The sequence below is a fragment of the Ictalurus punctatus genome, chromosome 27, assembly GCF_001660625.3.
Source record: "Ictalurus punctatus breed USDA103 chromosome 27, Coco_2.0, whole genome shotgun sequence".
Lineage (NCBI taxonomy): Eukaryota > Metazoa > Chordata > Actinopteri > Siluriformes > Ictaluridae > Ictalurus > Ictalurus punctatus.
Window position 1 is genome coordinate 8,556,546 of NC_030442.2, and position 15,955 is coordinate 8,572,500.

The window sequence follows — 15,955 nt, forward strand, 5'->3', positions numbered from 1 at the left end:
ATTGGACGTGTGTCGATATTGTCTCAGTGCACTGTGAAGAGGATGGTTCAAGTCGCCAAAATATCTCCAAGGATCACAGCTGGAGAATTGCACAAGTTAGTTGAGTCTTGGGGTCAGAAAGTCTCCAAAACGACAATCTGAAGTCATTTACATCACCACAAGTTGTTTGGAAGGGTTTCAAGAAAAAAGCCTCTACTCTCATCCAAAAACTAATTCAAGGGTCTTCAGTTTGCCAGACACTACTGGAACTTCAAATGGGATTGGGTTCTATGGGCAGATGAAACCAAAATAGAGCTTTTTGGCAGGTGGTTTTGGTACACACAAAGAGGTACCCATATGGAAAAGTACCTCATGCCCTCGGTTAAATATGATGGTGGCTCTTTAATGTCCTGGGACTGCTTTTCTGCAAGAGGACCTGGACATTTTGTTAGGATACATGGCATCATGGACTATCAAATATCAACAGATATTAAATGAAAACCTGACTGCCTCTGCCAGAAAGCTTAAAATGGGCCATGCGTGGATCTTCCAGCAGCACAAGAATCCAAAACCTACATCAAAATCAACACAAAAATGGTTTACTGACCAGAAAATTAAGGTCCTGCCATGGCCATCCCAGTCCCCTGACTTGAAACCTATAAAAAAACCTGTGGGGTGAACTGAAGAGGAGAGTCCACCAGCACAGATGTCGAAATTTGAAGGATCTGGAAAGATTCTGTATGGGGGAATGGTCTCAGATTCCTTGCCATGTATTTTCCCACCTCATGAGGCATTATAGGAGAAGTCTCAGTGCTGTTTTCTTGGCAAAGGGAGGTAGCACAAAGTATTGACTAAAAGGGTGCCAATATTAGTGGAGGGCACTGTGTACCTCATGAGTCTTTTAAGATAAAGGATCACAGCAAAGCAGCTCTTGTCTGGCAGGGAACACAAATAATTTCTAAGCTGAAAAAATGTAAACTGAAGCCCCAAATGCAGAAACTAGTTATTTCCATTGCACAGCAAGGTCTATCTCCCAATTATAATGCAAATAACATGATTTATAATTTAGAAACATTTTAAAACAGTACAACCTGTCTGTGACTACCTTTCACACTGGTACCACAAGTACACAGCAAACCAACTTCCTTAAAGGAGGAAATAGATACAAACCCAGAGGAGACGGGTCCTGGAGAGAGCGCCTTCGTGGATTGGAGCCTGTGAAGGAGTAAAAAGGAGCTGGTGACTTTCCAGTTGTGGTCACAGGTCCTGGGCTGGACAACCCCATGTCTGACCGCAGAGAGGACTGCAGGGAAACAAATAAAATATCTGAGCATTTAAAGAAATAAAAACATTTTCCAGAGCACACTATTCGCTTACCAGAGAAACTACAAGTTAGGGGATTATTCATATTCCGGATGACCACCAGAGGCGGTGCTTAAGCACTATGAATTATCGCAGCACCAGCTAGATAGGTCGAGAAAATATACCAACAAAGTCACGTGGTGATGTAAGCTGAGCTTTGAGGATAATAACCACAATAGCTCAACATTCAACCATGGCACCTTAGGAAGAAAGGACGAATTGGGCCACAGCACCACGCCAGAATCCTCTTGCAAACAACGCATGCATAATACACTGACAATGCATGTAACTCACTAACACGCTTAGTGGAAGCAATGGCTAATAGAAAGGCAGTGTTCAGAGACAATCACTTAAGGTCAGAAGACAGCAAAGGCTTGAATGTTGGCAAACATAGAAAGTCAAGCACAAGCGGTAAATCCCACCTGGGGAAAATGGCGGTTGCAGGTCGGCCTTAAGTACCTCGCATCTTTCAAAATACTGCTCACCAAGGGAAGAGCCATCAACAGGCACACGATATGCAGAAATGGCCGCAACATATACTTTCAAGATGGAAGCAGCCCTGCCTGCATCCAAAAGATGTTGCAAAAAACTCAACACATCTGGAATCTTGCAGAATTCAGGGTCTAACCCACGATCCTTACAGCATGAAGAGAAAATATCCCAACATGCAGCATAGAGCTGATTTGCAGACACAGCTCTACTACTAATGACAGTGTGAACAACAGCAGGTTCACAATCAGCTAGAAGAGGGTTTGACCTAGAGGCCAAACCCAGAGCTGCAGATCGGCCAGGTCCGGGTGCCAGACTGGCTGGCCATGGGGGGTGCAACGAGGAGCACCCTGTGGCCTGTGTAGAGTCTCCTACAACAATGGGATAGAGGGAATGCATAAAGTAGGCAGTTCGGCCATTCGTGAGTCAGTGCATCTAGTCCCAGTGGGCTGGGCATGTCCGTACTTAGTGGATACAGAGCTGCACTCGTGAAAACACGAGTGGCCAGGGACAGACAAAATGGAAGGACCTTGAACTGATAAGCGTGGCTTTTGAAACATAGGAGCTTTCTATGTCGAGGTGTGTTCGGAATGTGAAAGTATTCATCCTTCAAGTCGACGCTCGTAAAACCAATCCCCCATCATGACAGACCAAAGAACGTCAGCTATGCACAACATTCGAAAAGGCAGAGTCTTCAGGAACAGGTTTAGATGCCTTAAATTGAGAATGGGACAAAAACCATTGTCCCTTTTGGGAACAAGAAAATAAGTTGAATAAAACCCATCCATCTGAACAAGGGGGTGGACCTTTTCTATGGCTCCCTTCTCCAACAGAGAACAGATTTTCTGGGAGAGCGCCACTGAACGAGCTTTGTCCCTGATCAATGTAGGAACAATCCTTGAGAACTTGGGGGGCCTGCATCAAAACTGCAGGGTGTAACCCCTGCCCAGGGTGGTCAAAACCCAGGGATCCACCAATTAATTATTCCAATACTGGAGGTTTTGCATCGAAAAACAATCCACGACCAGCCCAAGCACCTCAGGACTTATGGGTGCGATCTTTGGTGGCTGTGGGGAGGCCCAAGCATGGACCCTGGCTTCTGCCAATGAGGAGGTCAGAAACCTCTAGAATCCTCTGCCGCCTGGTGTCCCTGCGACCTCTGAGGTTGCAGAGTGTGATGCTGGCAGAAGCGATGGCCTTGTGTCGCATAACAGCAGCAATATTGAACTGGTGGCACTTTGAACGCAGTATTGGGCTGCACCTGTGCCAGCCTCCAATAGTTTCACCTGCATTTACAGCAGCTCTGTAACATTAGGTCCAAATAGGTGTCTGGGAACGATAGGAAGGTCACGCAGAGTCTCTTTCTAGTCTTCAGGCAGGTTCGCATGAGCAAGCCACGATTGGCAGCGTGCCACCAGGAGTGTTACTGTAAGTGTACCCAGCCCGCGGGTCACGTGGCCCATGGTCAAGAGTGCCGTCTGCAGGAACTGAGAGACAGAGGGATCAAACTTACTGACTCCAATGTACTGGAAGTAACGAGGAGCACTTGACTGTATTCTCTACATGAGTTATGTAGGCAGCAGAGTCTTATGCCTTCCTCAGGAGTGAGTCTGTACAACCACATTGGGAAGTGTTATTGCTGCAAGAATGACAGACCCTACCGGCTGGAGTGACTGAAGGAGACGCTTTATTTCAGACTTCTCAGAAGAAAGGGCAGCCACTGTCTTAGAAAGAGAAGTCTCTTCCATACAATCCTTCCGGGAATTTGCCTTTTTTCTGGATGGGGCGGGGCACCAGCTGCCGCATATGCACAACGTTTCAGAGTCCGGGTGGCAGGGGGTAGCTCTGACCCCACAAGGCCCACCTCCGAACAGGGGTCCAACTCCGCGAGACAGAGCCGTCTCTCCGACATGGGCAGCAGACTACAGTGCAGGCACGGGTCCGTGATAGTGTCTCTTATATGTCCCAGATAGGACAGACAGATATCATGGCTGTCATCAGGGAGTAAGGCATTCGGACACAGCCTACATGACAGTGGGAAGTCCATGGCGATAGAACCATGAGCGCCTTGATAATAAATACCTCTGGAGAGGACTGAAAGGCTAACAGCAGGAATGGTCACGGAATGTGAAGAGAATATATCTATGGTCGCAAGTAGTCTCTGGATAGCACCAAGGAGCACAAAGCATCGAGAAATTCTGTCTAAAAATAGCAACGTAAGCTAGTGGGGAACCGCCATCTTTAGCGCGTGATCACTAACCACCGGATAGCACCGAGTAGCACAGGTGTAAAAATAATAAGGCAAAAACTCACAACTCCGGTTCCCAAAAAACCTAGGAGCATGCAGTCCCAGCTTGCGAGGGTGATACTTTGCTGCTCTGTAAGCTGCACGCGGCAGCGTGAAAAATCAAAGACCTATCACAGTCAAGCGAGAAAGCGAAAGAGGCTGATTGCTGAGCTAATGTGGTTATTATCCTCGAAGCTCAGCCTACATCACCACGTCACTTTGTTGGTATATTCTCTCAACCTATCTACCTGGCGCTGCGATAATCCATAGTGCTTAAGCACCGCCTCTGGCAGTCAGGAGGAATGAAACCGAACTGATTTTTTTCCCTTAAAACAACTAGAAACAATGTTTGACTTTCAGGGTTTCTTTCCTCCATCTTTTTTTTTATTCCCTCTGGAGCACTCTAATTGATGTGGTCATGTCAGCAGACTCAGTTAAGTCCAAGGAGAAATCGATCCAATCAGTCTGACCTAGCGATTGCCTTTGCTCCAGCCGGCGGTGAACTGTTATTGATCAGGTGTGATCAGGGCCCTGGGGCACATCCTCACACAGCCGAGGACATAAGGCCAGGAGAGAGGTAGACAAGAGAATGAGAGGAGGAGGAGAGAAAGTCAGGGAGTTAGGAGGTGTGTGCGTGTGTGCAAGGAGTCTCAGAAGCTGTCGTGTGCTCTGAAACACACATGGGCTTAATTCGAAAAAGCGGCCGTTACAGAACCCACAGATCTGACAGACAGAGCCACTAACCCACAGCTTGAGAGCCAATTATGTGCGGGAGAGATGACGCAGTCGCTCTAACCCAGACTCTGTTAAACAGGAGATTAGTGTACACTCCTTCTTTGGTCCTCCTGAAGCATGTCACATCTTAAAGTGATATCCACTTGAGTGGCCTGCCCCCAGCAAACTGGGTTAAGAGGACAATTACAACCATGGCCCAATTAGCTTAATGGTTTGGAAGGTTTAAGAATAAGGAATGAGGAGAGACACTGAACATCAAAGCACAGCGATAATCTATCACTATCACAACACAACATGAAATAAAAATGAAAAAGTGATCAAACTGTATTGTTAAACAGAAATAATGTCAAAACATTCAGAAAAGAAGTACTTCTTTTTGTATTTATGAAAATACAGACTAAATACGTAATGTATGCACAGATATACAAAATGAATTTTTTTTTAAATAACATGTAGGTTACAACGAGGCATTCCATAATGTAAATCAATTTATAAAACTTCAGCATTGTTTCGACTTTAGTTTTTATAAATTATTGGTTTGTTTCATAAAAGTGAGAAGTATTATTTCTTAACATAATTTCAATGCAAAGTACCTACCCAAATAAAATAACTCTGAAATCTGACATCTTACACATGATATGCTACACAGACTATTTAGCTTCTAATTTCAAATCAAAGTCAGATAGAAGTCGTAATCAAACGCCACGGGGGCTACAGTGCAGGATTGTGTGCCTGTGCCCAAGAATAGCCAGATTCCTGATTTTAGCAGATTAAATTGAAGGCCATCAAGTCGTGTGAGAATCAGGGTAGCCTCTCCTTAACTGCAGGAGAAATAAGGGGGGAAAGAGGCTCTCCAAAGTGACAAGCTGTCACGGAGCCTGGCACACTGACACTGACATGATACAACAGACTGACTAGTGCTGCCTTTGTTCAATGATATTAAATCCTCACAGCAATATTAGTAGTTTGTCGTTTTGGCCATGAGACAGGCAAAAGACTGCTGCATTATGATGAAAGACCAGTAGAGGACTAATCAAAGAAAAGAATGGATTACTACAGAGTCTGTAGATTTGAAATGAGACAAATCCTATTTAAAGATTCCATATAGAGAAGCTGTGCTTTAATCAGTCCGTACAGGATTTCATGGAGCTTTTTTTGTGATTGTTGCGGCCAAAAATGCTTGGCTTTGCTGCTGCTTTTTTTCCAACATATGCGATGCAATTTGCATCGCAAAATATGTTGTTTTTTTTTTGTTGTTTTTTTTTTTTTTTTAAAGTTTTTTGTAGGTTTTTTTCTGTGTGTGGAAAACTACTTGAATTTTGCACGGCCTTTCGCAGTGATGTTTGTTGGTAAATGAGACCGTTTAGCTGTACTCATGTTCGACATACGTGAATCGAAGAGGGCTCTGACCGAATGCGCGGTGTGATGACGTCAAATGACGTGTCTTGGCCCAAATCTGAAGAATATCTGCAGTAATTTAGAAAAATTGCCAGCTCTGAATATTGCAGAGTTTGCGTTAATTTCTGCAATCGCAAAATCCTGGAAGGACTGTTTAATAAAAAAAAAATAAACGCACCTTTGATTCAGAGTGAAAAACACTGGCTTAAGTCTCAATAAATTTGAACTACAGATGCATAAAGGCCATGTATAGCACCATATTTTGAGCAAAAGTGACAAAATATATATACATATAAATAAATAAATCGCCCTTAAAAAGTGATGCTCCACAATTAGTCTCTCCTACGAATTAGCGAGTAAGTGAAAATGTAAAAGCTGTAAATTCATACAGCTTCTCCACAGATCTCCATCCCTCTGAATGATCGCCTTCTTCTGTGAAATGTCAGGCAGATTTGTGGGGATAATGGCAGTCATCTGTCAACTGCAACCTGCAGCATTAATCAGTCTAATCCTCCTCACGGGAGACCGGCCCAGCACTTACCTTCAGAGTCGGCAACCAACTACAACAAGCACGTCCCTGCTAACACTCCCACTCAATCAGGTGCACTTCTGTTCACATGTCATTTTATTGTTTTTTTAGATCAAGGTTTGAACTCACTGCAGTGCAAAACAATACAACTGTCAAACAACTGTCCCCTGTAAGGCCGTAACTCAGAAATGCATAAAGGACAGAGGCGATAATCATAAGAAAATTATAGTGTTCAACCTCTGCTCTGTCATCCTGAGTGCACACCTGCTGCAGCGTTCAGCTGGAAGTCGTACAGATTATGTCAATTATCTCTGCAGTTTTAAAACGTACATAAATATTTGAAACTGATGGACATGCGAAGGACGCATGCAGTGTGAAACATAATATTTTACCGACTTCAGATATTAACTTATATGCCATTAACGTGGGGATCTATGAAGGAAAACCTAGTTAGAGGTACAAACTGCAAATACTGTTCTTCCCGGAGAAATACAGGGGCTCAGCTGGCTCAAACAGTTTGAATATCTGACTCATTATACACAAAGTGATCTACATCTTGCTGAAATGATGCAATAACACCTCGCTGAGTGAAGCACAGAGCCTGCGCATGATGACAAACCATATAAACAATTGGCTGTTTAGTTTTGTGGAAAATCCTGTAACTGATTGCCCCTCTGTCAAACACTTGAGAGATTGCAGTTGCCTTTAAATCAATACTATTTCTGGCAAAGGACAAAAAATATATTATACATATTTATTTTTTACATTATATTAATATATTTTTTGTTCTGTGCAAAATTAAACTCTTTATACACATGCTTCATAGAAACATCTATCCACCTTATAATCCTTGCTCCTGAACTTCACCTTCATTTACATCACATGATATAGATGACTTCCTGTCTCACAGGATTTTACATTATTAATATAGCAGTTTTGCAGCCCTACATTCTTCCCACATTCTCTCAGGAACCAAACAGCTTTTTTGGCCTTCCTGTTTTTCTTCAGCGACTAGACAAACTGTGTGCGCGCCAAGCTCTGATCTGTGCAGCTGCAGGCCAGCATAAATTCCCTAGTTCCCACACCAAAATGTCTGAACTGGCATTCCCTTTCAAAAAGCTCTTTTATGAATGGAGCAACAGCTCTGGAGAGCCCGCAGTGTTTTCACTCGCTCTGACTAGCGCCATTCAACCGCCTGTAACCGCATGCTGCATGGCTAGCATTTAAAAGCATGCGTGTGTGGCTCTTTTAGCTACTAGCATAAGAACCGGGTGAAGGTTAGAGAAGGGTCATTAGGGGTGATGTCACCAGCTAAGCTTGGCTTTAACCTGAAGCAATAAAATAAGCTCTGCATAATAGCTTTATCCTAAAGCAGAAATGATGCAGATATGCTGCATAGGGACCAGTTCATGTCTAAGTGGAGGAAAAAAAAAACAAACAAAAAAACACAGCATACACAAACCAAGAGAAGTGGTGCCACGGAAGCACTCCCTGAATGCCTGATCAGAAATGAAGACCGAGCATGAGAGCGCGAGAAGGAAAATGGGTAGAAAGAGTGGAAGAGAGAGAGCAGCTCTTGCACACAATCCTGCCTTTGTTTAGAACATCTGTGTTGTCGTGAGCCTAGAGCTGGCCTGGGATCAGTGACCCTGCATTAATGGAGGTGCTGAAAGTCATGTTCCTGCTCACCATCCAATGCAGCAGGACTCTCCTTCTCTTTCTTCCTCAGACCTGTTTACACACCCTGTAATCACTTGCTCTCACACAGGCAGCTTCTTCTCATCTCCAGCAAACTGCAGGCCATGCTGGGGAAAACACTCCGCCACCTACCTCCAGCAAGCCTGGCAGCCAGCTGTATAAGCGACTGGCAGGGTAACTGCACTTCCCTAATCGTTAACTCAATCATGTCACAACTATAGCCATAAATCTCAAATCCGGAACACCACAGACATGGCCAAGAACCACGTACTTCCATAGGAAAAGGCCAGATGACTGATACTGCAAATGACAACACCTCACAAACTTGACTAGGGATGTAACGATTCACTCAACTCACGATGCGATACGACTCGGGTTTCATGATACAATTTTCGCTTTTTTTTTTTTTTTTTTTTACAAAATGAGATTTAAGACAAATTATAAATGTTACACTTTTAAATAAAAGTGTCCTGTTATTATTTCTCAGAGAACATGCTGCACATTCCTTTGTGAAATTGAAATACACTACCAGTCAAAAGTTTAAACACACTCATTCTTTAACCCCCCCATTTTAGAATGATAATAAAGTTATCACAATTCTGGAGGAACACAACTGGAGCTATGGGAATTATGTTGTGATAAAAAAACCAAAATAAATCAAAATAATTTAGTATTTTAGCATCTTCAATGTCGACACCCTTTTTGCCTAGAATTTCCAGAAATGTATTCTTGGCATTTTCTCGACCGATTTCTTGAGGAATCCCCCTGAGGTGCTTTTTAAACAGTATTAAAGGAGTTCACACCTACGCTGGACTCTTATTGGCTGCTTTTTGGAATACTTCACTCCAAGTCGGCCAGATAAAAAAATAAATAAATAAATTTGTAAATAAAATGTTTCTAATGAAAGAAATTAATATGTTGGCACAATTATATTTTTGTCTACAACACATATTTCAAACATTTAATCATACACCTTCAGATCAAAAGGTTTTTAAGATCATGAGAAATATTTCTGTCAAGTGTCTCCAAACTTTTGACTTGTAGTGTATCTTCTATCAAACGAAAACTAATCTGAAATTTTAATACAAATCCCAAATCAAATAAATAAATACAAATAAAAGAAATATATAAACAAGCTTCATATAAACAAATTAAAGCTTTGCCGTTGCTAATTCCTAGCTTTAATTTTTATGAAAAAAATTAATTTTTTTGAAAGAAATATTAGCATATCCACATTTTCCAGCAGAAGCTGACTGAGATCTCTGCACATTCACAATGTCCCCTGCTGATGAAAAAACCCTTTCACTAGGGACAGAGGTATCTGTTTTGTACCCTGTGATCTATGGGGTTCTTGCACTCGTAGCCGTGAATGATGCTGCAAATCCGCCGGTCAGTGTGGTTTGCCCTATTAATAGCTTTTTACATGCAGACGGAGGTGACTGGAGCTTCTCACTATGGTGACGGTTTATATGCTGCATCATGTTTGTTGTGCAATTAGTGTACATTAACATCCTCTTGCAGTATCTGCACACGGATTTTGTTTAGTCTGTTACCACCTCACTGCTTTCATTTGTAGTCTTTGGAAAGCCAAAATGCCACCACACGTCTGATTTCAATGAGGATGGGGCATCGTCAACTTGCTACAGCCATGTTTGCTACTAACACTACAACTCGCTCGCTGCTATCGCGCCTGTAAAGTGAGGTCACAGTATACAGCTTCAGCGCCCCTGCTGTTTAAAACATGTATCGCAATTCATTTAACTTCTCAACAGATATGAATCGTCACATATTTTCACCTGGCTTGGAATGCATCGTTACATCCTTAACTGAGACTCTATAGCCTCATTTGCACTGTAGAACTGAATGGTTACATCTGCCACATTGTGCCAGCTTGGGATCATTAACATAGTTAAGAGTTCCGATTTCACTTTGTGTGCTACTCAAGTAAAACTCCTAACTACAGCAATGACACCAAGTGACGCATACATCAGCAGCGGTGTCCTGTATTTGTAATAAATATGCTGTAGTTGTTCAAATACCTGTCATAAATTATGCTGGAATATGAGCTCAGAATTGTGCTCTGTGATCAAAATCGTTGCAGATCAGTGTGAGGGACTGAATTTTACTCTGACAGCACATGTCACCATGAAACAGAAGTGCAGCCACACAGACGTGCAGATACCCAATAAGACCATAACAGGCAAAAAAATAAATAATCTGTCAAAGGCTGAAACTAATCATGTGATAACATTTTCTGCATCAGTGATTTAAAGACTTCGTAAACAGGATACAAGACAACAGATAAACATGATACACTGGAAAATGAGGTTTCTACCTGACATCCAGAGACACCTGGCTCTCTCCCATATGCAGAAAATGGAGGTCTCTCAGATTTACCTGAGGAGAAACAGAGAGAAAGCAGACTTTACATAAAATGTACATTAGTGTAATGCACATTTATGTGTCCAATAAGCCTACAGATAACCAGGTATAAATACACGCACACACACACGAGACATTATCAATGGCTCACTTCTTGAAATAGTTCAACATAATCAACATGGAGGATGTATTACAGAAAATACTCCCCTTAAAAATAAAAAACTGCCTTGTTGGAAAAAGCCAGATCTTTCACACTCTAATACTGACACAAGTACAGATTTATGTCGAGTTGTTGCATGAGTCCGGACAGGTTTTTGACTTGCCCTCATATCAGACACATTATTCTTCTGTTCAGGTCTATCCAGGCCTAAAGCAGTGCCAAACCTCAACACTTTTAACCCGTCAACCCTCACGATGAAGAAAATACAGTTCATTTTGGATTAGCTAGACTGTATAGTGGAAACGGAGGTCATAAAGTCTCCAAAGCATAACAATAACAGTCCATTAACGCAGCAGCAGCAAGCAGTATAGCTACCAAACCTGCTGGGCCGATCCTAAAACCTGAAACTAAACAGGGTGTAGGATTCTGCTCAACTTTGCTATAAGGACCTCTGGTCTGATCTGATCTTCTGTTGTTGTCCATCCAGCTCAAGGTTTGACTTGCTGTGCATCCTGAGATGCTTCTCTGCTTACCACAGGAGTAAAGAGTGGTTCCTGTCAGCCAGTCTGGCCATTCTCTAACCGCTCTCATCAACAAGGTATTTCCACCCACAAACTGCTGGATGTTTTTTGTTTTTCACACCATTCTGTCGAAACTCTAGAGACTGTTGTGCAGTTTCTCCAATACTCAAACCAACAAACATGCCATGGTCAAGATCACATTTTCCCCCCATTATGATTTGAATATGAACTGAAGCGCTTGACCTGTATCTGCATGAGTTTATGCACTGACTGGCTGATTGGGTGATTGAATGAGTGAGCAGGCATACAGGTGTTCCTATTAACATGGCTTGAGAGTGTGTCTCTTCTGATATTGTTGAAATAACTGCTTAAGGGGTGTACTGACCGAGAACGTACAGGCTTGCCCTTAAGGACGTATGTACACAGTGTAGGACATGCACAATCTAAATTGGGGGTGCATTAGTGCCTATGGAGTGGGCAGCTTGCACATCTGGAAAGGCAGCATCAATGCAGAAAGATATATACAGGTTTTAGAGCAACACGGATTCCTGCTTTACTTCTGAAAAACTCTGCCTCTCTAAGTTACTCTTTTTACACCCAATCATGTTACTGACTTGTTGCCAAATAACTAATTAAGTTACAAAACGTTCCTCCAGCTGTTTCTTTTCAGAAACACTTAATTTTGCAACCTTTTGTTGCCCCTGTCCCAACTTTTTTGAGATGTGTTGCGGTCATCAAATTCAAAATTACCTTATTTTTTTTCTTAAAATGGTACATTTCCTCAGTTTAAACATTTGATATGTTCTATTGTGAATAACATATGGGTTTATGAGATTTGCAAATCATTGCATTCTGTTTTTATTTACATTTTACTCAGCGTCCCAACATTTCTTTGGAATTGGGGATGTACAAGAGTTTACATTTGAACAGGTTTTTGATAAATCTGTGCACATCTTGAAATCCCCGTTCCCTCATGAATGACTATATTCACCCATATCATCACACTAACACATCCAGAATGCAAAGAGGTCTTCACCAGATGCAACACTTCCCTCACTGTCACTCACTCTCTTGGAAACAAAAATGCTACCTAGCAGCTGAAGAACTAATTTAAAAAAAAAAAAAAAAAAGAAAAAAGCAAAAAAAAAAAAAAAAGCCTAGCATACAGAACACATGATTCATGCACTTCACCAAATCTAAATTCAGCAGTTTTGCTCAGAGCACGAAAAAACATTAAGAGACTCGTCCGGCAAATAAAATGATAAACAACTTTACCAACGTCGTATATTATACTTGTCGGACTTTCAAACATTAGCAAAGCAAACACGGCGTTGAAGGTAAATTCTTTACTCCAGGGAAAAGCTAAATATTTTTACAAGTTTTAAAAACAGGCATATTTGTATATGTGTGTTCCTGATATACACACACATATACATACACACACTGTGCTGGGCTCAGGTGTACTCCACCATGTGTCTGTCAGTTCATGTTTCTTGCTACATGGCTGTAAGGTGCCGGCGTTTCCAGAGGCACAGAGGCAATCAGGTACCGCGGTTTAACTGAAAACTGCTTCCCTTGTGGTGTCAAACTGTTCTCATTGGATGTAACGTGATATTTCTGGGTTAGCACTCTCTCCTGTATGGGAAGAGTGAGCTTAGTTGTGGCGAAGCTACAGGAGCGTAACACACAAGCCACCGCACGAGAACGAAACATCTGTTTACAGAGACTGCAAAGGTTGCACAGCCTCTCTTTCCCTGACTTCCTGCACAGCTACCCAGCACCGTTTGGGTTTCTGAGCTCAAGTATGCAGACGAACAGCAGATGCACTTAGGTCCAGCGTCAAAATATTCAGTTGCAGCATGTGTTTTGTCACACACACCCTGTACAAGCTGAATAATTTATAAGGCCATGTTGTTGTTTCAAATCCTGAGTGGGGCAGCCAGTCATAAAAAAAAAAAAACATCCGCTTAGTGTGTCCCTCCACACAGCGCACACACGCACACCGCTGCCCTCCACGCAGCACAAGGCAGCCATGCGTTGGAAACTGCCAAGGGACTTTAACTTGATCGGTTCCCACAGGAGCTGAACGATAAACATGCGTTTAACTGTTTATCGCGCCAGCATGCATGGTCACCCAGAGCTAACTGCAAAGGCACCTCCTAAGGGTTGCTATTCTCATGCCTGTGGACTGACACAGATAGACATGGTGTAAATATAATATTACAAATGACTGCCTGTATGTCACACAATTAAATGTGTATCAACAATTACACTATAGCAAGTTTAATTTTATATATATATATATATATATATATATATATATATATATATATATATATATATATGTGTGTGTGTGTGTATATATAAAAAAAAATGTGTATATGTATATGTGTGTATATATATATATATATATATATATATATATATATATATATATATATATATATATATACACACACACACACACACACACACACACACACACACACACACTGCATGCTAATCTATCAGATAATGAACGATACCTCAATAGGCATATAAACATTTCTTGCTATTCCCATAGCTCCAAAGCATTTCAACAAAAATTTTTTAAATGAAAACAGAATAATTAAGAGTCATATATTTTAGGCAGATATGATGATTCATACTGACTTGGTCCCTATAATTTTTTTTTTTAAAAATGGTAACAAATCGTCTACAGCCCATATAAATGGCAAACAGCTACATACAAAGCAGTGTAATGTGCCTGTAGCATATCACAATGGCAGAATAAACAGCTTACAAATGCAAAATAGACTAACAAAACAGTAGCCTTGTATTTTGCATGTTGCAAAACTTGTAAATATAATGCTCAACTTTCAGAATATCAGCAATTTCATTAGTAGGGGAGTTTGCTGACAATTACCTACTAATGCTTTAAAAAAAATTCTAATAAAAAAAAAAAACATGACACACAATACACAAATCATTATTTAAATTTTTTGTTCCACAGTACATGTGTCTTATGGTACGACATACACAATTAACCCGATTAATTAAACAAATAGGACGATGAGTTTAGATATCTGGATATTTGAATAACTACAGCCATGACTGTCTTTGGGAAGCCAAATAACCGTTGCATTAAAACTGTGGGAGCTGTGATGAGGAAAAAGTAGCTCCAAAAAATTTGTGGAGGAAGAAAGAAAAAAAAAATAAAAAATCCACAGGGGCCGGAACAATCCAGAAAAAGAAAGAGAGAGAGAGAGCGAGAGAGAGAGAGAGAGAGAGAGAGAGATGAGAAGGAGATGGAAAATTATTGGGGGTGTGTTCTAAACACTGAATGTTCTCAAAGCTAAAAGTGTCCAAGGACAAAAGGAGAGAAGAAATGAAGAAAGAAAAAAAAGACAAAAAAGTCTCCTGGAATGCTGAAAATCAACAATGTAAGTCACTGCTACAGCAATTTGTTTAAGTGTTACTGGCGAGTGTTTGTGCCAAGCAGGCTGCTGGCTGCACCGCTGATGTTTGAGGAAGCAGTGCCAGCTAGCGCAGCTGTGAGCTCCCCCGTTCTCTCTATCTATCTCTCTCTCTGTCTGTGTGTGTGTGTGAGAGAGAGAGAGAGAGAGAGAGAGATGGATAACCTAGCCTGATGCTAGCCTGAAAGGAAAACGCAGAACTAATTGGGAGTGCACGCTCTCAGATGAACTTCAGGATGTGGGTGTAGAGGTCACCGAGATCGTGCGGCTTTTAACATCCTGATCACATCCTCCATCCTGCTGCAGGAGTGCTGACAGGCTGCCTGATCAATACAGCACTCGCCCTGCGTGCCGCTCTCCACCCTGCCGTCCCCCCGCTCAACATCCTGAGCCACTGATGCAGACTTGTGGCAAAATCCTACTACACTGGGACACTGTGAATATTTCATTAGAAACCCAGTTGTGTGTGAGGTTTTGTTTTCTAACGTCCCACTTTTCTTTAGCTTGCATGTTTTAATCCTCACTCATATTTGGCCAAAATATGCAACCTTACAAAGACAGCTCACCTCATCCTAGTTTCTAAACGGGATGAACTATAAATAACGGCCAGCCATGTTTACCAGCATCGGTGCCGATTCCAGAGATTGATACGAATCTGAAGGTTCGATTCAACTTTATTTTATTTGTGTAGCGCTTTTAACAACGAACATCGTCACGACGCAGCTTGTATATATACACGCATAAATTCAGTATATAAATTTTACATTTATAAACGTATCCCTAATGAGTCAGCCCGATGTGATGGTGGTGAGGAAAAACTTCCTGAGACAATATGAGGAAGAAACCTTGAGAGGAATCAGACTCAAAAGGGAACCCGTCCTCATCTGGGTAACAACAAATAGTGCAATTATAAATAAGTCCCTTTTATAACGGTGTACTACGTGGTCAAAAAGTGCAACT

The 15,955-nt window shown here is 41.7% G+C and overlaps 1 protein-coding gene across 5 annotated transcripts in view; it reads right to left on the reverse strand.

Moving 5' to 3' along the window:
• Positions 1–15,955, reverse strand: part of tcf12 (transcription factor 12) — a 95,880-nt gene that overhangs the window by 31,418 nt on the left and 48,507 nt on the right. For 4 of the 5 annotated variants that reach the window (XM_017458280.3, XM_017458281.3, XM_017458279.3 and 1 more), the window contains 2 exon segments: positions 10,813–10,874; positions 1,150–1,282 (listed from right to left, as the gene is read on the reverse strand). In XM_017458280.3, the coding sequence (XP_017313769.1) occupies positions 1,150–1,282; positions 10,813–10,874 (195 nt within the window). 5 annotated transcript variants of the gene reach the window in all.